Here is a 21,865-nt window from a genome sequence, read left to right as displayed (position 1 = left end):
AAGGCCTCCTGGGGGCAGGGACTGAGCTGTCACTGGGGCTTGGGAGCCCCCTGCCATGGCCTGCTCATCACTGGCCTACCTGACAGTGGGCAGGGTGGGGAATACCTGAGCCCCCTAAGCTATGGGGCAGGGAAGGGGTGCTGGTGGCTCAGTTCTAGGTGCTCCCACCTTGAAGATTTTCTCTTACCAGCCCTGAAGGAGCTCAACTGACTTGGTGGTGGGTGGAGGTGGGTTTGGCGGTAGAAGAGGGTGTAGGGAAGCATAGTAAAGAGAAACTAGCTCACTCCCAGGGAGGGCCAGGCGCTCTGCTTGCCTCTTCCTCTCTCTCTCCTTTGGGCCTTCTCCCCTGTCTTCTAGTCTGTCACCCCCTTCCCTCTCCTCCCACCTTCCTGCTGCCCCCATGCCTCCCTTGGCTTCTCCATTGGGCTGTCCCCCTGCTCATGGCTGCCCCGGCTGTGCCCCAGATCCCAGAAATCATGCAGGGCATCTACATGCAGCTGAGCCACATCCAGGAGCCTCGGGCCCGCCAGGTGGCCCTGCTGCCCGTCTCCCTCCTGGCCAGCTCCTTCATGACCGAGGTGGTGGTGGCCCTGCTCATGTGCCCCCTCCCACTGAACAGGTACCAAGTGAATGGGTTCCCAGCCACTGCATCTTACAGGGTTCAAGCAGCCCCCATCCTAGGTTGGGGACCCCCTTCTGCCCAGATAAGCCCCTCGCCCTCCCAGACGGCCCCTCTTCTGTGATCTGGGGTGTTTATGACAACCATTAAGTACTTCCTGAGCACTGCTGCTGTCAGTGCCAAGCATTACAATAGTCTCTCATTCTCACAACATCCCATTCTGCAGATGAGGAAACTGAGGCTTAGGGAAGTTTCTTGCCCTAGGTACTTACTGAGCAAGCAGTAGAACAGAGGACCTAAACTCAGCTCTAACTAACTACCAGCCCAGAACTCTTTAACAATGCCATTGAAAGGAGGTCTGAGTGCCTGTCCTGGCTCTGCGTCCAGTTGCCATTTGGGTCTTGGGTAGCCCACTTGTCCTGTCTTTCCTCCATATGCAAAAGAAGGAAATGATCCCTGCAATCCCAGGTGGGTGGTCATGACAGAGTAATGCAGTCAGCCGTGTTGAGAGCCTGCTCGGGCCTGGGCCAGTGCGGAAGGGTGCTCCAGGGAGCTCATGATCTGATGGGCAGAGGGGACTGTGGTCAGATGGTGAGCTCGTAGGCGGCAGAGGTCAATCTGGCTGACCTCAGCCTCCCAGCCCAGGAAATGCTCCCATGTCTTCTTTGAATGAGTAAAACAAGGCAGTGAGTGATCCACACCTTCGGGTGGTTGTTTGAGAGCCAAAGAACTGTGCAGAGCTTTACAAATGGGGTGTGCTTCAATAAGGACAGTTGATGTCATTCATAGAAACCAAGAAGGTCAGTCGGGAAGGTTAGGGCCCATCTGGCACATCCCAGTCTCCCACTTGGAAGAATTAAACCCTTTCTGGCTGTACTCCCCACCAGGGTTTTTTTTTCTTGGGTCCGCTAAGCAGTCAGACTCACAAGACTACCGGGGGCCTCACCTGACATCCGTCACTCAGGATACAGGACAGGGCAGGGTCAGGAGCTCCTCTTTGTGGGGGTCCTTGCAGCAGCCCCCACAGCAGGCCAGACAGAGGCATCCAGGGCACAACATTTAAGGAGATAGGCTCAGGTGCCAAGTCTGCACTTGTGTGAGCCGGAGAATGAGGGCTTCCTTAAAGGTGGCACCCTGGATGCCTCACTTTCCTTACCCTAGTCTTGGCCCTGAGTCTAGGAGCTGGTCTCTTGGGCCTCCCAGGTGAAAGCTCAGGTGTGATGAAAAGAGACCCATAGGGTGGATATGGGAGCTGCCCTGGCTTAAATGGCACAGGCCTCACAGGGACCACTATCTTTTACAATATCTTGGCTTTGCTTCCAGGGTCCCCACAGGGACAAACCCAGTTACAAGGGTAACTGCATCCTGGGAAGCTCAATGCTATAGTGTCCCCATCAGTTTTTATAGATAATTTATAGTTCCTCCCAGTCCAGATGTAATTTACCAGTGGAGTCATTATTACCATAAGTAACGTTGCCTAGCAACATAGTTGATATACTATATCAGGTTTCCAGGGGAACAGAGCTAGAAAGTGAATGGAGGGTTGAAACACTCTCATAGAAGGGGAAAGGTTTTTGTTAACCCTTTAGCACGCTGGCCTCCAGTGTTTTCAACACCCCATGATAGGAGTTTGGTTGGGTGCAGATGCTTTTCCTTGCCTGGTGTACTGCCTTTTAAGGGATGGGAGCAGAGGCTCCCTGATATTATATGACAAGTTCAGGATCCTAGCCCCAGGCTGCTCAGCTGCCTCCATTCTTGCTCCTTGGTTAGAGGAATGAGCACAGGCTTTGAAGACATCCGACCTGGCCACATCTTGACTCTGCAGCTGTGTAATCTTGGACTGGTAATTTCACCTCTCTGAGCCTCAATTCCTCATTTGTAAAACGGGAATAACAACACTCACATTAGGGTTATTGTGAGAATTCAGTGATCTTGAGTGTCTTGAATTCTTGTTCATATCTGTATTCCGCAAGATTTGCCCAGGGCCTGGTGTACAGTAAATGCTTAGCTAATATCTGCCGAAGTAATACATTGCATGTGAAACATTTGGCATGATACCTGGGAAATAGGGTTTCTTTGTTTTTTGTTTTTTTTTTTTTTGAGACGGAGTCTTGCTCAGTCGCCCAGGCTGGAGTGCAGTGGCACGATCTCGGCTCACTGCAAGCTCTGCCTCCCGGGTTCACGGCATTCTCCTGCCTCAGCCTCCCAAGTAGCTGGGACTATAGGCGTCCGCCGCCACACCCAGCTAATTTTTTGTATTTTTAGTAGAGACGGGGTTTCACCGTGTTAGTCAGGATGGTCTCGATCTCCTGACCTTGTGATCCGCCCGCCTCGGCCTCCCAAAGTGCTGGGATTACAGGCGTGAGCCACTGCGCCCGGCCTTTTTTTTTTTTTTTTTTAAGACGGAGTTTCGGCCGGGCGCGGTGGCTCAAGCCTGTAATCCCAGCACTTTGGGAGGCCGAGACGGGTGGATCACGAGGTCAGGAGATCGAGACTATCCTGGCTAACACGGTGAAACCCCGTCTCTACTAAAAAATACAAAAAACTAGCCGGGCGAGGTGGCGGGCGCCTGTAGTCCCAGCTACTCGGGAGGCTGAGGCAGGAGAATGGCGTGAACCCGGGAGGCGGAGCTTGCAGTGAGCTGAGATCCGGCCACTGCACTCCAGCCTGGGCGACAGAGCGAGACTCCGTCTCAAAAAAAAAAAAAAAAAAAAAAAAAAAAGACGGAGTTTCGCTCTTGTCTCCCAGGCTGGAGTGCACTGGCGCGATCTCGGTTCACTGCAACCTCTGTCTCCTGAGTTCAAGCTATTCTCCTGCCTCAGCTTCCCGAGTAGCTGTGATTATAGGCATGCACCACCATGCTCAGCTAACTTTTTTTGTATTATTAGTAGAGACGGGGTTTCACCATGTTGGCCAGGCTGGTCTCGAACTCCTGACCTCAGGTGATCCACCCACTTTGGCCTCCCAAAGTTCTGGGATTACAGGCATGAGCCACCGTGCCCGGCCAGGAAATAAGGTTTCTCATCCTTCTAGACCCTGACTTTTTGGGAGTGTGTTCTGGACTATTCCTTGCAAGTGTGCCCATGGATGCCATTTCATTGGCATCTTACCTTCCCCCTCCTGAAACCATTTGGAGGCTGGGTGAGCCCCACTGCCTTGGCCACCACTAATTGCCCCCATCCCTGACCTCTCAGCAATGGAGCAGAGATGTGGAGGCAGCTGATACTGCGCAAGCCCAGCTGTGATGTCCGAGACCTCCTGGATCTGCTCCTGGGCAGCCTGAAGGAGAAGCCTGTCACCAAGGAGGGCCGGGCTTCCATCATGCCCCTGGCGGTGAGTGCCCAGTCGGCCAGTCCCTATCACTGCCTGTCCTGCCCTTCCTCTCTCCTTCCCTCCTGCTGAGCTCAGCACACTCGGCCTCCAGTACCGCATTCTGCCAGTAACTAGTTGTGTGGTCTTGGGCAGGTCTCTGGCTCTGGCTCTTGTTTGTGGTTCACTGGGGACAATAACAGTAGTGTTATCTATGGTGACAGCAGCAGCCTGAGATAGGGGAAGAAGAGTGACTTGGAGTCACAGACAGTCTAAATCCTCGTTCTGGCTGGGCATGGTGGCTCATGCCTGTAATCCCAGCACTTTGGGAGATGGAGGCAGAGGATCACTTGAGGCCAGGAGTTTGAGGCCAGCCTGGGCACTATAGCAAGATCCCTTCTTTATTTTTATTATTATTTTTAAATCCCACATTACCATTTTGTGGCCTAGGTAAGTCACTTCAACCTCTGAGGCGCAGTTTCTACATATGTGAATAGAAATAATATATTTCTCATTTGGTGGCTGTGAAGATTATGAGATAACACATTCATTCATTTAGGTGACACACAATGTTTAAGCACTTCTTGCTACCACACGCCAAGCTTGATGCTGGGAACACAGAGGGAAAGGCAACTCTGACTCAGGAAGCCAGCTGGGCTGAAGAGATGGATTTCCCTCTGCCTCTATCACCACCCTGGTCCATGCCAGTTGGGTAATACCCCTGCTCACCTTCCTGATTCTGCTCCTGCCCCTCCAATCTGTACTGCAGCCAAAAAGTCTTTGAGAAATGCACATCTCCTTTTCTCAGCCCCCTTGATGGCTTTTCATTGTCCCCAAGAGTGACACAGTGCTCCTACCTGTGGCGAAGGCCCTGCATCCCTGGCCGGCTTCCCCACCCTCCATGGTCCTCTTGTTTGCTTTGCTCCAGCCCCTGGGTCTTTGTCAGAACTTCATCCAGCCATGCTATCTGGTCACAGGGCCTTTCACATGCTGTTTCCTCTACCTAGAATGCTCTCCACCAAGCTAGCTTCTGCTCATCCTTCGTCTCTTAACTCCAGCATCACTTCCTCAGGGAAGCCCTCCCTGATCTCCCTGACCTGGTCAAATCTGTACATATTGTATTTTGCTTCACATACTTTGTATGAAAAGAGTTTACACCAGTTGTCATTTGACAACACTGCAGGGGATCCTTTGGTTAATCTGTGAGATGCATGAAGACAGTGCTGTCCCGCTGTGCTCACCACGATATCCCCAGCATCTTGCATACACCTGGCGCATAGTAAGCACTCAGAAATGTTTTTGTTGGGCTGATTTATTTATTCAACAAATGTTTAGTGAATACCTCCTATACTATGTGCCAAGCACACTTGTAGGTTCTGGGGATTCAGCAGCGAGACATTCTGGTGAAGGGAAGCAAATAAAGATACAGTAGATGAAGGAGAGGGTAGTATTATCCCATTACAGAGGAGGATGCTCCTGCTTACAGACATTCCATGTCACCCCCAGGTCACCTAGCTAGCAGTGGTGGTGCTAGGACTCAAACCCAGCAGATCTTCTGCTTCCAAATCCTGTGCTTCACTCCCATATCTCTCTGCCTTTGTCCTCCAGCACTGAGTTCTGTGCATCAGGCACCAGCACTCCTTCCCTTGTAATTTGGGCATTCATCCTCTTCTACAATTGGTGTATGTTAGCGTATTCTTTAGTCACTCATTTGTGCTTCTTGTCCAGCAAGCATAGTTTAAGCGTGGATACAGCCTGAACTCATTCTTATCTTACGGCCCTGATAAATCATTTGAGCAAGATAGAGCCAAAAGCAGAGCCTTACGACACATCACTAGAGACTTTTCCCTTACACCACAGACTGTGTTCTTTGGATGTAATCATTAGCTTTGGGCTGCTGAAAAAGTACAAGGGCTTTGAGTTCAAGAGACTTGTCTTAGCTCTGCCACTGCCTCACTATATAACCATGGTCAATCACTTCCCCTCTCTAGCCTTGGTGCTTACATCTGTAAAACGGGCTGTGATAACTCCTGCTTTGTCTATCTTACCTGTTGAGAAAGGGGAGATAGTGTGTGCGGAAGAACTTCTTAAGCTGTAAAGCGCAAATTAACTGCCATTTATTGTTCTCATCCAGCCCATGTTAGGTCACTTTTCTCCAAGGGAACGTGTCAGGGGTTCTTCCACTTTGCAGTTAAATGCTTTCCTCTTGGCCCAGATGCATGGAGTTTTTTTTTTTTTTTTTTTTTGAGACTGAGTCTTGCTCTATCACCCATGTTGTTGGAGTGCAGTGGCACGATCTTGGCTCACTGCAACCCTTCCACCTCCCAAGTTCAAGTGATTCTCGTGCCTCAGTCGAGACTACAGGCGAGTAGCTGGGACTACAGGCACCGGCCACCACACCTGGCTAATTTTTGTATTTTTAGTAGAGATGGGGTTTTCCCATGTTGGCCAGGCTGGTCTCAAACTCCTAACCTCAAGTGATCTGCCCACCTTGGCCTCCCAAAGTGCTGAGATTACAGGCATGAGCCACTGTGCCTGGCCTGCATGGAGTCCTAATGGCACAGCTCAAACCATTGATGTATAAAGCATGCTTTCCTTCGCCCTCTCATTCAGACTCTAACACTCCTGTGGGACTGGATGGATGATGATCAGTGACACCACTTTTCAGAGATCTGAGGCCCACAGGTGCCAGGGAGTGGCAGAGCCAGAATGAGTCATGAGTCTTGTGATACCAGCCCATCATCCGCTCCCCACCCCCTAGTATTGCCCTTCTGCCAGTTAGAGAGGACTTGGTGGGCCAAGTATGAGGGTGGGCCCAGGCCAGGTCCAGAGCTGGACTGGCAGGTGGAGAAGTTGCCCCAGGTCACCCGTCCTTGGGGGTAGAGCTGGCACTTGAGCCAGGCTCTTGCTCAAGGCATGGTGTTGTTTTTCTTGGCTGCTGGTCTCATGGGGATGGGAGTGAGGACAGCCTAGTTTAATGGCCTGGGGTGAAGAGGCCAGCCTGGTGCCCCTTACATTCTGTGTGCCTGTGTTGTGAGTGAGGAAGAGGCACAGCATGCTATAGTTGGTATCAGAAAACCTGGGTTCAAGTTCCAGCTCTGCCCCAAGGGGCTGGTGACCTTGAGCTAGCAGCCTCACCCCTCTGAGTCTGTCTCCTCACCTGCAAAATGGGATCAAGACTCTTTACCTCTCAGGAGGTAGAAGCGATTCTTCCACCATGATTCTTCCAAGGTTGCATAAACATCAAAGCCCTAGACCAAAACTAAGGGGTGAACTGTTGTCCTTGCTCTGGGACAGGGCCTACCCAGAGAGTCAGAGGTCTGGGTCTGTGGGGTGGGGAATCCTAGCTTCCCCAGGCTGGGCCAGAGGACAGCAAAGACCCAGATCCTACCTCCCAGAGAGGCAGTCCAGGCCCCAGCCAGGAGTGCTGGGAAGATGGGCCACAGCATCCCAGCTCCCTCTCCTCTGCCCCATAGGCAGCCAGCGGCCTGTGCGAGCTCCTGTCCGTCAATAGCTGCATGGGCCGTGTGAGGCGCATCTACCCGCAGCTGCTCCTGGCCCTGCTTATTCAGGTCCATTACCACATTGGCCTCAACCTGCCTGGCTACGTGGCTTTTCCCAAGGACACCAAGAAGGGCGCACAGCCCTCTGCCTTCGTACCTGTGCGGTATGCTCTGCCGTCTCTCTTGACCCTGCTGTCCCCGGCGGTGGGAAGGACCATCCAGCTCTCCAGGCAATCAATCAATAGAAATTAGCTTTGGGACTAGAAGAGAAAACAGAAGCACACTTTTATTAGAGCCAATAATTCATTCAGCAACTGTTTTTGAGCACCTGCTCTGTGCATTACACACTGTGTTTAGTCTAGATCACAGGAAAGAATCAGCCCTCCCCAAGGAGTTCACTCTTTTTCTTCCTTCCCCTCTAGAGATATTATTTGTATTAGGTTTGTATCCAAGGCCCAAATACTTTATTTTTTAGTATTAATTGGAGTAGATAATATAGGCACATGGGTAAAATACTCAAAAGACATTAAAAGGAAGCTTCCTTCCCTGTCCTTACCCCCAGTTACATTCCCAAAGACAACCAGGTTCTTCATGCCCTCCCAGAGGAGGATTATGCAGGGATAAACACATTTGCTCATATTCTGTACTTTTACACCAATGGCAGCACGTCACATTTTTTGCCTTCTTTGCATACTATGTCTTGGAGACCATTGTATTGTAGAGCTGTCTCCTTATTTATTTATTTGAGATGGAGTCTCACTCTGTGGCTCAGACTGGAGTGCATTGGCGGGATCTCAGCTCACCTCCGTCTCCTGGGTTCAAGCAATTCTCCTACCTCAGCCTCCCGAGTAGCTGGGATTACCAGTGTCTGCCACCATGCCCAGCTAATTGTTTTCATTTTTAGTAGAGACAGGGTTTCACCATGTTGGCCAGACTGGTCTTGAACTCCTGACCTCAGGTGATCCACCCGCCTTGGCCTCCCAAAGTGTTGGGATTATAGGCGTGAGCCACTGCACCCGGCCAAGCTCTCTCCTTATTTTTAACAGCTGCATAGTATCTCTACGTATAGGATCCCAGTGCACCGTAATTTATTCAACCAGGCTTCTCTGGATTTCACTGATTTCCAGCCTTTGGCAATTACAAGGCTGCAGTGAGTTTGCTTGTTTATATGTCTTTATGTGTACGTGCGATTGCATATGTAGGACAATTCCTGAAAGTAGAATGCGCACATCAAAGGGCTTCTGCATTACATATTAAGGTGATAGAAAAAAGCTCCTGACCATTGCATGATAAAGGATAAAATGGAGTGAGTCCTAAAACATCCAGTTTGCCAAATTGCCTCTCACAGAGGACACTGCCACCGGCAGTGCATGAGTATCTATTTCCCCACACCCTTGCCAACACAATGAGTTATAAAACATTTTTATCTTTGCCAATATTAGAGTTAAAAAATGGAATTTTGCTGTAGTTTTAGTATGTGTTTCTCTTATCATGAATGACATTGAGTTTGCTTTTTTTCTTTTCTTTTTTTTTTTTGAGACAGGGTCTCACTCTGTTGCCCAGGCTGGAGTGCAATGGTGCAAACATGGCTCACTGCAGCCTTGACCTCCCAGGCTCAAGCAATCCTCCCACTTGAGCCTGACTTCACTGCTTGAAGTCAGGAGTTCAAGACCAGCCTGGCCAATATGGTGAAATCCCATCTCTACTAAAAATACAAAAATTAGCTGGTGTGGTGGTGGGCGCCTATAATCTCAGGTGCTCAGGAGGCTGAGGCAGGAGAATCGCTTGAACCTGAGAGGTAGAGGTTGCAGTGAGCCAAGATCGCACCAGTGCACTCCAGCCTGGGCATCACAGCGAGATTCCGTCACATCGTTTGTAGAGATGAGGGTCTTGCCATATTGCCCAGGCTGGTCTCAAACTCCTAGGCTCAAGTGATCCTCCAACCTTGGCCTCCCGAAGTGCTAGGATTATAGGTGTAAGCCACCATGTCCAGGCCAGAAATGTTTAATTTTCATGTAGCCGTTTATCAGTTTTTACTTCTATGACTCCTATTGTGTGTTATGCACAGAAAGGTGCATTTAGAGAGGCAGAGGGCAAGCAGTTGTGTAGTGGGCTTCTGTCTGAAGGTCTTGGATTCAAATCCTGGCTTCATCACCTAGAACGTTGTATTTTGGGTAAATGAATTTTATCTCTTGGCAGTTGGTTTCCTTGCCTATGAAATGGATAAATGATTCCTGCCCCACTGGTGTGCTGTGAGGACCAGATGGGGTTGCATCCCAGCAAGACACCATTTGCCAGCAGTGCGGCCAGTTCCCATTCCCCTCCTGCTCATGCTTGTAGACGCCGCCCTGAGAGCATCGCCCAGAAAGCTGACGGGCTCTAGGGAAAAAAAGGAGGCTCTGGAGGGGGAGGAGGAACACATATGGGAAACAGTTCTTGACCTTGGAGTGATGAAAGGTGTGACCTGCCAATGCAGAGGCTGTGGCTCAACTGAGGACATCAAGGAGAAGCTGGAGGAGTGCCCAAGTATCACCTTACCTCAGCATCTCAGAAGCAGCCTGAGAGGCAGAAAAAGCAGAGGCAGGCATGTGCCAGGCTGAAGGGGGGCCAGAAAAGCCATGAGATGTAGTGGTCTAAATGGTGGCCCCCAAAAAACATGTCTGTCCAGAACCTATGAAGGTGACCTTATTTGGAAAAAGGGTATTTGCAGATATAATTAAGGATCTCAAGATGAGGTCCTCCTGGATTAACCATGTGGGCACTGAATCCAATGCCAAGTGGCCTTATAAGGAGAAGAGAGGCCCAGACAAAGGGGAGAAGGCTGATGAAGACAGAGAGTGAGTGATGTGGTCACAAGCCAAGGAGGGCTGGGAGCCACCAGAAGCCACAAGAGGCAAGGAAAGATTCTCCCCTGGGCTCTTCAGAGGACTGTGGCCCTGCTGACACCTTGATTTCGGATATCTGGTCTCTAGAACTGCGAAAGAATTTGTTTCTGTTGTTTTGAGCCACCCAGGTTGTGGTGATTTATACAGGAAATGAATCCTCTGGGGTATGGCACCGGAGCAAATTGTGGGTGCTCCAGACTGCAGTGATGAGGTGGAATAGCTCCACGGAACGACAGCACACAAGGTGGTCACATCCTCCCTAGAGGAGAGGCAGGCTCTGGTAATGAGTGCAACAATTACCTCTGCAAACAGCTTGGGTTTGAAGGAGGAGGAGGGAGTGGCCTGAGAGCTTGTCCTGTGAAGCCCAGTTTCTGTGCCTTCCAGGAAGGTGAAACTTTCAGCAGCCCTGGGCTTTAAAGCAGCTCCAGCTGGGTGCAGTGGCCCACGCCTGTAACCCTAGCACTCTGGGAGGCTAAGGTAGGAGAATTGCTTGAGGCCAGGAGTTTGAGACCAGCCTAGGCAACATGGCGAAAACCCATCACTCCAAAAAAATAGAAAATTAGCCAGGTGTGTGGTCCCAGCTACTCGGAAGAATAAAGCAGGAGGTTCGCATGAGTCCAAGAGGTCAAGGCTGCAGTAAACCATGTTCATGCCACTACACTCCAGCCTGGGTGACAGAGTGAGACCCTATCTTAAAAAAAGAAAGCAACTCCATGTCAAATCAATCATTGGCTCTGGTGTCCCAGTGCAGGGACAGAGAGTGAATATTTCAAGGTGTCCCTTGCTCCACTTTGCTGAGAACGCCTTTTAGAAGGGTGAAACTTGCAGAGTGAGTGTTTGGGGACACAAAAGCCACCCCATCACCCATAGCACAGCCCTCCTCCCAAGAGTTTCCACTCTATTTTTCCACCAAGCAGCATGGGCGCCATCTGGGCTGTCGCAGGTATAACTTTGGGAATGGGGTGAGAAGGGAGGGAAGTGAGGCCTGGGACCACCTTGGGGTCAGGGTGGGAGGGAGGGGGAGGGGAAACCCAGGATCATTTTTGTGAAAATATGAAGCCTGATTGAGGGAGTGAGGTGAAGTGACAGAGAGGATCAACTACGAATGATGCAGTTCTGAGTTCAGAAGTTTTGGCCCAAATACATATTCGTCACACAACAAATGAGGACTGGGAGGGCTGGCCAAGCCGTGGCTACCTAGAACCTCTAAGTCAGGTCATTCCCTTCTGAGCTCCGGAGCTCAATCTGTGCCCAAGCCAGTTTGTAAGAAGGTGTCCAAAACGATGACCCTGGAGATAGGGACACACAGGGAGGGCAGGGTGGTCCGGTCACCGGAGGAACATATGCAGGAGGCTCATTCTGTTTTAGGTGAAGGTGCTAGTGCCCGAACTCGAAGAGAACAACCTTTCTTCAGACAAAAACCTGTACATCTCAGCTTAGCCATTCAGCCAGCACTTGCAGAGGGAAGAGAATGGCGATGGGGGAACTGGACAACGCTCGGAGCCTGCCTGTCTTTCTCCCTCCCTTTTGTTTGTAACTCTGAATGCTGAAGGCATTGCCAGTGGGAGACTATCATTGATAGCACACATTTCAAACAATAAGCACAGAGGTTGAATGATTCTAAAATTCTGGCCTCAGGAGAAACTTTTATTTTCACACCGGATCAATATTCATTACAAAAGCAAAAACCTGAAAATGAAGGGCAAATTTCTGAGGACTACCTGATTACTTAAGTCCTTTCTTTGGAATCATGAGAGCCATCAGCTCTCAGTATCATCTGAGGTATGTCCACAAAGTGCACCATAAACTCTTTCAGCAAATGTTTAGGTTTCTGGAAAACTTTGTTTAAATGTAAGCTGTGTTCTATACAGTGTCAGCTTTTATTTTAATAAAAGTGTATGTAGGCCAGGCGCGGTGGCTCACGCCTCTAATCCCAGCACTTTGGGAGGCCGAGGCGGGCAGATCACTTGAGATCAGGAGTTCAAGACCAGCCTAGCCAACATGGGGAATCCCCATCTCTACTAAAAATACAAAAATTAGCTGAGTGTGGTGGCGCAGGCCTGTAATCCCAGCTACTCAGGAGCCCCAGTCTGGTCAGTTGGTGGGTCATAAAAGCTCCCCAAGGGCTGCTGCTGGGCATCCAGTTTGAGAATCACTTCTTAAGTGTCCTGAGTTGGAGAGGGACTCGGCCCAGTTAGGAGACTGTGAGTGAGCAGAGAAGTTGCCTGCCCAGCCCATGGCTGATGTGGAGTGGAGGGTGAGAGAGAGGCTGGTCCCAGAGGTAAAAGCACAGCCTTCATAGGGAGGTGGACTTTGCTTCTGTTTCCTCTCTTGTTCTAAAAGCTAATGATTATTTGTAAAAAGTCACCCTTTGTGGATACACTGGATACCCCTACCTAACATGGTGAAGAGAAGTTTGTCAGGCCAGATGGCAGGAACGGTCGGGGTGGGGGGAGGCTCGGCCTGCTGGAGCCCTGCTAGGCATGAGGTCTCAATTGCCTTGTCTTGGCAGCTGGGTGGTGAAAGTGGTGAAAACCCTGCTGCTGAGGATGGGCTGCTCTTATGAGACCACCTTTCTGGAGGACCAGCGCGGCTGGGAGCTCATGGAGCAGGCGGAGAGCCACCACCGCGGAGTGGCCCTGCTGGCAAGGTGAGTCCCAGGACCACCTTGGGGTTGGGGTGGGAGGGAGAAAGAGGGAGACCTCAGGATCTTCTGATGGACTTGGGTTTGCATCTCTCTCTGGGCTTTCCTCAGTCTATCACCTCTTCACTACAGCGGAGAGGGTGCTGTCTTCCTCAGCAGGTGGACAATACAAATGTTAAAGATGGCACTCACTCTTCAGAGGGTCCTGGCCATTGTGGAGCACTTAGACTATCCACAAAGCACCTTTCCTTCGTGCATTATGAATTTAGTTCCCATGCCAATACAGAAACGGTGGTATAACCGAGTTGTTGAGGTGTGGCCTTGCAGATGGCCTGACTGCATCTGAATCCCAGCTTGCCACTTGCCACCTGTGTGACCTGGGACAAGTTCCTTCCCTCTGAGTCTCCACTCTCCCTCAATAGCGTGGAAATAATAGTCAGACCCACCTCTGAGGGTTGGGGAGAGGATTAATTAAAGTACTTTGAACAGCCCCTGGCATATGGTAAGAGCTCCACACAGGCTAATTTTTACTACAGTTATAGTCACTGGTGGGGCAGGGGTGATTAATACATATTTTGCACAGGAACATGCCAAGTCTGGGGAGGAATTGTCATGTGCCCAAAGTCACACAGACAGGAAGTGGCAGAGCTGAGAAGTGACCTGCTGACCAAAGCTCTTCCCTAGGCCACGCACAACTTCCCATGGGGTCAAGAGGGAACACCTTGATTCCAACGCTGTGGCTCCTGCAGGAGAGCCTGCATCTTAGCCCTGCACCCTGAGTGCTCCTGGTGGTGCTTTCCCCAGGATCTCAGGACACAATCACATTTGCTGAGCACTTACTATGCTTTAGGCACCATGCAGAGAGCTGTCGCATGGATGATCCCATTTAATTCTCACCATGACCGATGAAGTAGCATATTTATTTATTTATTTTGAGACAGAGTCTTGCACTGTCGCCCAGGCTGGAGTGCAGTGGCGCGATCTCTGCTCATTGCAGCCTCTGCCTCCTGTGTTCAAGCGATTCTCCTGCCTCAGCCTCCAGAGTAGCTGGGATTACAGGCATGCGCCACCATGCTGGGCTAATTTTTGTATTTTTAGTAGAGATGGGGTTTCACTATGTTGGCCAGGCTGTTCTCAAACTCCTGAAATCAGGTGGTCTGCCTGCCTTGGCCTCCCAAAATGTTGGGATTACAGGCGTGAGCCACGGCCCTCAGTGAAATAGCACTATTATTATCCCAGCATTATACATGAGGAAATGGAAGCCCAGAGAAGTTAAGCATCTTTCCCCAAGTGACACAGCTAGTGCTGGGGCCAGGATTTGAACCCAGCTGTCTCATTCCAGACTCCAGGCATGGTTGCCAGACTGCACTACATTCACTGATGGTGGAGTGTAACGCAGTGCTCCTCAGACTTAAGTGTGCAATGGAATCACCTGCCGGGCCTGTTAAAACACTGGTTGCTGTGCCCCCGCCCTAAGAGTTCCTGCTTAGTGGATCTGGAATGGTGCACTTCTTTTTTGAGATGGAGTCTCACTCTGTTACCCAGGCTGGAGTGCAGTGGCACGATGTCGGCTCACTGCAACCTCTGCCTCTGGGGTTTTAAGTGATTCTCCTGCCTCAACCTCCCAAGTAGCTAGGATTTCAGGCATGTGCCACCACACCCAGCCAATTTGTTTTGTATTTTTAGTAGAGACGGGGTTTTACCATGTTGACCAGGCTGGTCTTGAACTCCTAACCTCAAATGATCTGCCCGTCTCAGCCTCCCAAAGTGGTCAGGCCTGAGCCACCACGCCTGGCCTGGGATGGTTCACTTCTAACAAGCTTCCAGCTGGTGCTGATGCTCTGGTTGGGTGGGGGTGGCACTTAGAGGACCACTGGCTTAGTAGAATGAACCAGGCAGCTGGAACGTGAGCCCTCGGTTGGGGCTCCAGCTCTGCCATTTTCTAGCTCTGTGACCGTGGGCAGTTCACACTTAGAGCCTCTGTTTCCTCACCTATGAAATGGGGATAATAACAGTAACCTGCTTCGAAGGATCAGATGGAGTAACAATGTGAAAGCGTGTGCCTGCTGCCTGGTGCTTGGTGAGTGGGCCTTCACACCCTCTCCTTCCTCGCTCTGCTGCCTGACGTGGTCCTGTGCAGCTGAGGGTCTTCAGCCTGCCTCTCTTATTGATTTGTGCTGTGCCCTCAGGCAAGTCTCTTTCCCCTTCTGGGCTTCAGTTTCTTCATCTGTTAAATGAAGCAGTGAAACCAGATGACCTCTGAGATCCCACCCAGGTGGAAAATCCTGGGAATGCCCGAATCCAGGTGATCCTGGCTTACCCAGGATTTCCAGTGTCACAAGCAACTTCCCCCCACAGGTCCCCCTGGGGCTGGAGACCTGAGGGGACTGCTCCTCCTCCCCACCCCCAGGGCCATGGTGCACTACTCCTGCCAGGAGCTGTGCCGCATCCTCTACCTGCTCATCCCGCTCCTGGAGCGAGGCGACGAGAAGCACAAGATCACGGCCACCGCCTTCTTCGTGGAGGTACCAACAGGGGCAGCTGGTACACAGCGGGAGCTCCTCCCGGGTCTCGGTTCACGTCACTGGTCATTTCTCCTATGTAAACAGTACTTTATAGTTTACAAAGCCTTCCCATGGGCGTGATTTCTCTTGACTATGATGACCTTGTTAGTCTCCCTCCCTCCTCTCCCTGTCTCTCCACCCTTTACCCCATTCCACTCTTAACCAGACTCCCCTAGTGCCCAGGGAACCAACAACCTTTGCTGGGCACCTCTGTGTGTCAGGCACCAGACATATAAAGGTGAATTTGACTCTACCCTGCCCTCAAGGAACTTTTGGTGTGGCAGAGGACACAGAGGACACCCCAGTTATAACATGGGAGTGATGCCAGTGAGTGACTTGGGCTATGATGGGGCCATCCAGACTGTGGTAGGGAAACAAGTGACTTGAGGGAGGGAGGCATCAGGGAAGGAGGGTTTCCTGGAGGAGGTGACATCTAAGCTGAGTGTGTGTTGGGGAGGTGCTGGGGAGAGGTGAGTCAGGAGCAGTTGGTAGGGACAGACCTGGAAGAGAGGGACTTGCTAACAATAATAGCTAATATTTATTGAGCACTTACTGTCTTCCAAGCATGTTCTAAGAGCTTTACACACACTGATTCATTTGGTCTCACACTAATCTTATGACTCGGATACTATTCTATGCCCCATTTTAGAGAAAAAAACCCCGAGGCATCAATTTAAGAAACTTTCCCAAGACCAGACAGCTTGTAAGTGGCAGATCCAGGATTCAAATCCAGACATTCGGGCTCTAAAACCCTCCCCTTTCCTTTTAGTTTTTAAAAAAACATGGTAAAATTATACGTAACATAAAATTTGCCATTTTAACCGTTTCAGGTGTACAGTTCAATGACATTAATATATTCATATTGTTATGCAACCATCACTACTATTCATCTCCAGAACTTTCGTATCTTTCACTACTGAAACTCGACACCCACTAAATGCAAACTCCCTGTTCCACCTCCCCCAGCCCCTAGTAACCTCTATTCTACTCTCTATCTCTATGAATTTGCCTTTTCTAGGTATCTTATGTAAGTGGAATCATACAATATTTGTCCTTTTGTGCCTGACTGTTTCCCTAAACATAATGTCTTCAAGATTTATCTATAATTGTTGCATGCGTCAGAATTTCCTTACTTTTTTTTTTTTTTTTTTTTTTTGAGATGGAGTCTTGCTCTGTTGCCCAAGCTGGAGTGCAGTGGCGTGATTTTGACTCACTGCAACTTCTGCCTCCCAGACTCAAGCAATTCTTCTGTCTCAGCCTCCTGAGTAGCTGGGATTACAAGCAAGCGCCACGATGTCCGGCTAATTTTTGTATTTTTAGTAGAGACAGGGTTTCCCCATGTTGGTCAGGCTGGTCTTGAACTCCTGACCTCAAATGATCCGCCCGCCTCGGCCTCCCAAAGTGCTGGGATTACAGGCGTGAGCCACCGCCCCTGGCCAAAATTTCCTTTCTTCTTAAAGCTGAATATTTCATTTCATGTACATACCACATTTTGTTTATCCATTTGTCTGTTGACTGACAGTGTAAAACCCACTCTTTTAACCACCATGCTTACCTAGCTCTTGTGACCTGATAGTTGTCATGAGGCAGGTCTGGGCTATCACCAGGGTCTGTACAGTGAGGGTCAGAGGCAGGAGGCTCATTGTCTGCTTGGATAGTGTGAAGGTTAAGGAGGGCTTCCTGGAGGAGATGACATTTAAGCTGAACCTGAAAGTTTGCCAAATGAACAAGAGGCAGCATCGACATCCTAGGTGCTTTTGTCATTTTTTCTGCCACTCCAGGTGGGCTGTGAGTTGGGAGAAGGGGCCATGTCACATTGGCATTGCACCCCCAGGTGCCCCAAGAAGTGGGGATGGGATGGATGAATAAACACTGCCTGGCTCTGCAGGTACCAGCAGAATGTGTCACCTCCAGGGAGAACAACCCTGGCCCTGGGGTTGGGAGTCCTGGGTTCCAGCCCCAGCTCCACCCAGTTCTAACTCCAATTTCCCTGACCATGATGAGGGAAAGAGAAAGGGAAACTACCATTTCTTACAGGCCTACAACGTGCCAAACACTTGTGTTGACCTCTTTCAAATGTTCTCTCACTAATCTGCACAGCAACCCTGCCGAGAAGGATTTGTGACACCCATGCTTAGGGGAGTTAAGGGGAATTTTTCAAGGTCACAGAGCTCAGAGAGTCCAGAGAGATTCAGAGCAGGCCTGCCGGACACAGTCCTCTATTTTGGTCAGCCTCTTGGGAGAGGCACTTCTAAGTCTGTTAGTGGCTACCACATGGGTTTTTGTATGAGAGGAGGGAGGTTGGATCTTGCCAGACCTTATGGGGCATTCCTATGTCCACCACAAGGTCAGGGACTCTAGGTTTAACTTGTCCCCAGCATTCCCTGGACTCCTGAGCAGCGGCCCTTCCTCCCTGCAGCAAGGGTCTTCGTCCAGGTTCAGTCTTCTCCACCTCCCCAGAAGAGGTGCCTGCTCCTGGCCAGAGTCAGCCCCCCATTAAAGCCGTGGTGCTTTGATGTAGCTCAGACGCTGCCCCCCACCCGCAGCTCATCCCCTCTGCCCTGGCTTCCTGTCACCCTCTCTGCTGTGATGGTGTGTGTGCTCCCTTCTCCCAGTGGCAGTGAACTCCTTAAGGGAGCTGTGCCACCTTGGGCAAGTCACTTAACCTGCCTGTGCCTCAGTTTCCTCACCTGTAGTATGGCAATGATGACCATCTCCTAGAGTTTTGATGAGGATAGTGAGTTCACATAAAGCACTTAGAACAGTGCCTGGCACATAGGAAGTGCTATCTGTGAGTCAGTTAAATTGCTGTTAGGGTTCTTGTGACTCTTTTCCGTGTCTCCAGTGCCCAGCCCAGAAGCTGTGCACAGCAGGCCTGAATATTGGTGGTGTAAATTGGTGGAGGGCGGGGGATAGGTGGAGCCCCTCCTTTTCTGCCTCCTCCCCCTGGTGACCTGTCCTGCCCCCTCCTCCAGTCTGCCTCTCCCCAGCTCTTTCCTCCCACAATGCAGACCCATGGGCCCCACAGTCACAGGAGATGTCAGGCAAGAGCATGGAGGGGAGAAGCGTTTATGAGAGTGATGCAGTGGGCATTGAAGACCTGTTGGCTGCTGTGGGTGCGGAGGCCAGTGGGGGAGAGGAGGCAGATGAAGGTGAGGCTGGTGTGCAGCTTGGACGATGGGGGGCTGGTAGTGCTAACCCTGCCACAGGGAGTGCAAGAGGAGGGCACGCCTAAGGAGGAAAGGAGTCAAGTTTCTTTTCTTTTTTAGATGGAATTTCGCTCTTGTCACCCAGGCTGGAGTGTAGTGGGGCCATCTTGGCTCACTGCAACCTCCACCTCCCAGGTTCAAGTGATTCTCATGCCTCAGCCTCCTGAGTGGCTGGGATTACAGGCACCCGCCACCACGCCCAGCTAATTTTTGTATTTTTAGTAGAGACGGGGTTTCCCCAAGTTGGCCAGGCTGTCTCAAACTCCCGACCTCAGGTGATTTACCTGCCTCAGCCTCTCAAAGTGCTGAGATTACAGGTGTCAGCCACCTCGCCCGGCCGACCTTCTTTCCTTCCTTCCTTCCTTCCTTCCTTCCTTCCTTCCTTCCTTCCTTCCTTCCTTCCTTCCTTCCTTCCTTCCTTCCTTCCTTCCTTCCCATTCCTTCCTTCCTTTCTTTTATTTTCTCCAGGTGGAGTCTTGCTCTTGTTGCCCAGGCTGGAGTGCGGTGGTGTGATCTTGGCTCACTGCAACCTCCGCCTCCTAGGTTCAAGTGATTCTCCTGCCTTAGCCTCCGGAGTAGCTGGGGCGCATGCCACCACACCCGGCTAATTTTTTGTATTTTTAGTAGAGACGGGGGTTTCACCATGTTGCCCAGGCTGGTCTCGAACTCTATACCTCAGGTGACTCACCCACCTTGACCTCCTGAGTTGCTGGGATTACAGGCATGAGCCACCGTGCCCAGCCCGAGCCAAGATTCATGTTGGACCTGAACTCATGCAGCAAGCAGTCCCTAAGCACATATTCCGCACCAGAGTTGATGTCAGTTAACAGGGGCCCATGGAGGAACAACTCGGGTTTTGTCCTCAGAGAAGCGCCCCGTTGGACAGGGGAGGCAGATGGAGGCACTGAAGGTTTCCAGGTGTTGCTTCGGGAGGAAGCCCAGGGCACCTAGGGCCCCAGGGAAGAAGGCACTCAGCCTAAATGAGGCCAGGGGCAATGTCAAGCCTAGCTTCAAGGCTCTGAGTTTTGGTTGGAGCCCTGTGAGGTGGCAGGGGTCAGAGTGGAGGTGGCATCCCAGCAGAAGGGCATTTTGCCAGCACAGAAGGGGTGGAACAGCCTGGGTAGTTCAGGGAACAGGGGACAGCTTGGTTGGAAGCTGGCTGACTGGTGGTGAGGGTGTGGGCTGGGGGGTGGGCATGCTGCTGTTAATGAGGCCACAGGGCAGGCAGAGGCCTGACAGTAAAGGCAACAATGGGCAGTCATAGGGGCTTGGAGCTGGAGAGTGACACACTCAGCTTTGCTGCACGGTGCTGAGGGACACCAGACGGAGACTTCCAGCAATCTGTTGGTTTCGCAAGTCTGAAGCTCTGGGCAGAGCTGAGCCTGTTATCCAATGTGCAATCCCAGTGCATGGGAGGCCAGGGGGCTGCCCTGCCCGCCTCAGCCTGGGAAGTAATGACCCTTTGCTCCCTCAGCTCCTCCAGATGGAGCAGGTGCGCCGGATCCCCGAGGAATACTCTCTGGGGCGGATGGCAGAAGGCCTGAGCCACCATGACCCCATCATGAAGGTGCTGTCCATTCGAGGCCTGGTCATCCTGGCCCGCAGGACTGACAAGGTGAGTGGGAGGCGGAGCAAAGCCTGGCCCACCCAGGCCCCAGGCTGGAGGAAGGACAGAGCTTGGCCATTATAGTCCCTGAGAAGCCCACAGCTGGAATCAGAGACCATTTCTATCTCAGCCTCAGTTGCTCCATCTCTAAAATAGATATCCTTTAAAAATCTATCTATTTTATTCCTTTTGAATAGTTTCTAATCTAGGTTTTTCACAATGATTCTAAAGGCAGTGTGTATAGGAAGGGCAAAGGGTGGCACAAGTATTCCTATTTTACAGATCAGGAAACTGAGCCCAGATTGTTGGTGCATCATTAGCATTTTTAAAAGTGCTTTGTTTTTCTCTACCAGGCATTGTTGCAGTTCATGATGTAGCTGCTATGAAAGGACAGAACATAGACTCAGAAAGCTAACTAATGACACAGCGTGTCATCTGCCTAGAACCAAGGAAGGGGGTAGGCAGCAAAGGGCCTCAGGGGTCCCAGCCAAGGAGTCAGTGAGGCCAAAGAGGGCTTTGAGGAGCAGCAAGAGGTTGGGTGAGGGTATTCCAGGAAGGTGGGACGGCATAGGCCAAGGCCTGGAAGTGGGGGTTGGGTCACCAAGTTCATTTCAGTGAATCAGAGGCTGGGTCTCTTCCTACTTGCTAGCTCAGGTAGGAGCCCTCATCCCAAATGTTCCTGCCCCGCAGACTGCCAAGGTGCAGGCCCTCCTGCCCTCCATGGTGAAGGGCCTGAAGAATGTGGATGGGATGCTGGTGGTGGAAGCAGTCCACAACCTCAAGGCCGTCTTCAAGGGGCGGGACCGGAAGCTGATGGACAGTGCGGTCTATGTGGAGATGCTGCAGATCCTGCTACCGCACTTCAGCGACGTGAGGACCCCACAGAGCGAAGGAGCGGGAGGGATCGAGAGGGGGTCCTTTCTACCTTGGGGGCTGCATTGCCTCCTGTGCCCCCACTGGGACCTGGGCAGGGATGGGTCAGCCTACTGGGAGAGGAACTTTGTCCCAGCTGGTCCACATCTTTTTGTAAAGGTTCCTTATTCTAACTGGTTCTGACGGAGGAAGCCCTTTCACAATCGAGTCTCCCCAGAGAGGATCATCTTATTGTGACTGGTTCATCTAGAGGGGGTACTTTTTGTTTTAAAGACAGGGTCTTGGTCTGGCACCCAGGCTGGAGTGCAGTGGCAAGATCCCAGCTCGACCTCCCTGGCTTAAGCAATTCTCGCACCTCAGCCTCCTGATAGCTGGGACTATGGGCATGCACCACCAATGCCCAGCTAATTTTGCATTTTTTGTAGAGATGGGAGTCTCCCCATCTTGCCCAGGCTGGTCTTGAACTCCTGGACTCACGTGATCCCCCCGCCTCAGCCTCCCAAAGTGCTGGGATTACAGGCATGAGACACAGCACCTGGCCAGATTTTTTTTTTTTCTTTAAACTGCCCCTAGCAGAGGAGGGGAGGAAGGCATTTTCCTACTTAGCACTCAGGTGCCTTTTAGGTTAGTGGGGTCCTGGCTGGGAAGAGTCA

The 21,865-nt window shown here is 51.2% G+C and overlaps 1 protein-coding gene across 5 annotated transcripts in view; it reads left to right on the top strand.

The window, feature by feature from the left end:
* The window catches only part of MROH7 (maestro heat like repeat family member 7), a 59,442-nt gene that overhangs the window by 29,027 nt on the left and 8,550 nt on the right, over positions 1-21,865 (top strand). For 3 of the 5 annotated variants that reach the window (XM_015435470.4, XM_074005944.1, XM_015435463.4), the window contains 7 exons: positions 465-619; positions 3,814-3,952; positions 7,405-7,595; positions 12,829-12,966; positions 15,371-15,485; positions 20,208-20,348; positions 21,030-21,209. In XM_015435470.4, coding sequence (XP_015290956.3) covers positions 465-619; positions 3,814-3,952; positions 7,405-7,595; positions 12,829-12,966; positions 15,371-15,485; positions 20,208-20,348; positions 21,030-21,209 — 1,059 coding nt within the window. Of the gene's footprint in view, position 1; positions 620-3,813; positions 3,953-7,404; positions 7,596-12,828; positions 12,967-15,370; positions 15,486-20,207; positions 20,349-21,029; positions 21,210-21,865 lie in introns of those variants that run through there. The other 2 variants (XM_015435487.4, XR_012419788.1) reach the window with 2 other exon arrangements.

The sequence above is a fragment of the Macaca fascicularis genome, chromosome 1 (genome assembly GCF_037993035.2).
Source record: "Macaca fascicularis isolate 582-1 chromosome 1, T2T-MFA8v1.1".
Taxonomy (NCBI): domain Eukaryota; kingdom Metazoa; phylum Chordata; class Mammalia; order Primates; family Cercopithecidae; genus Macaca; species Macaca fascicularis.
Note: the sequence above shows the minus strand (reverse complement) of the source record. Positions and strands in the feature narration are given on the sequence as shown.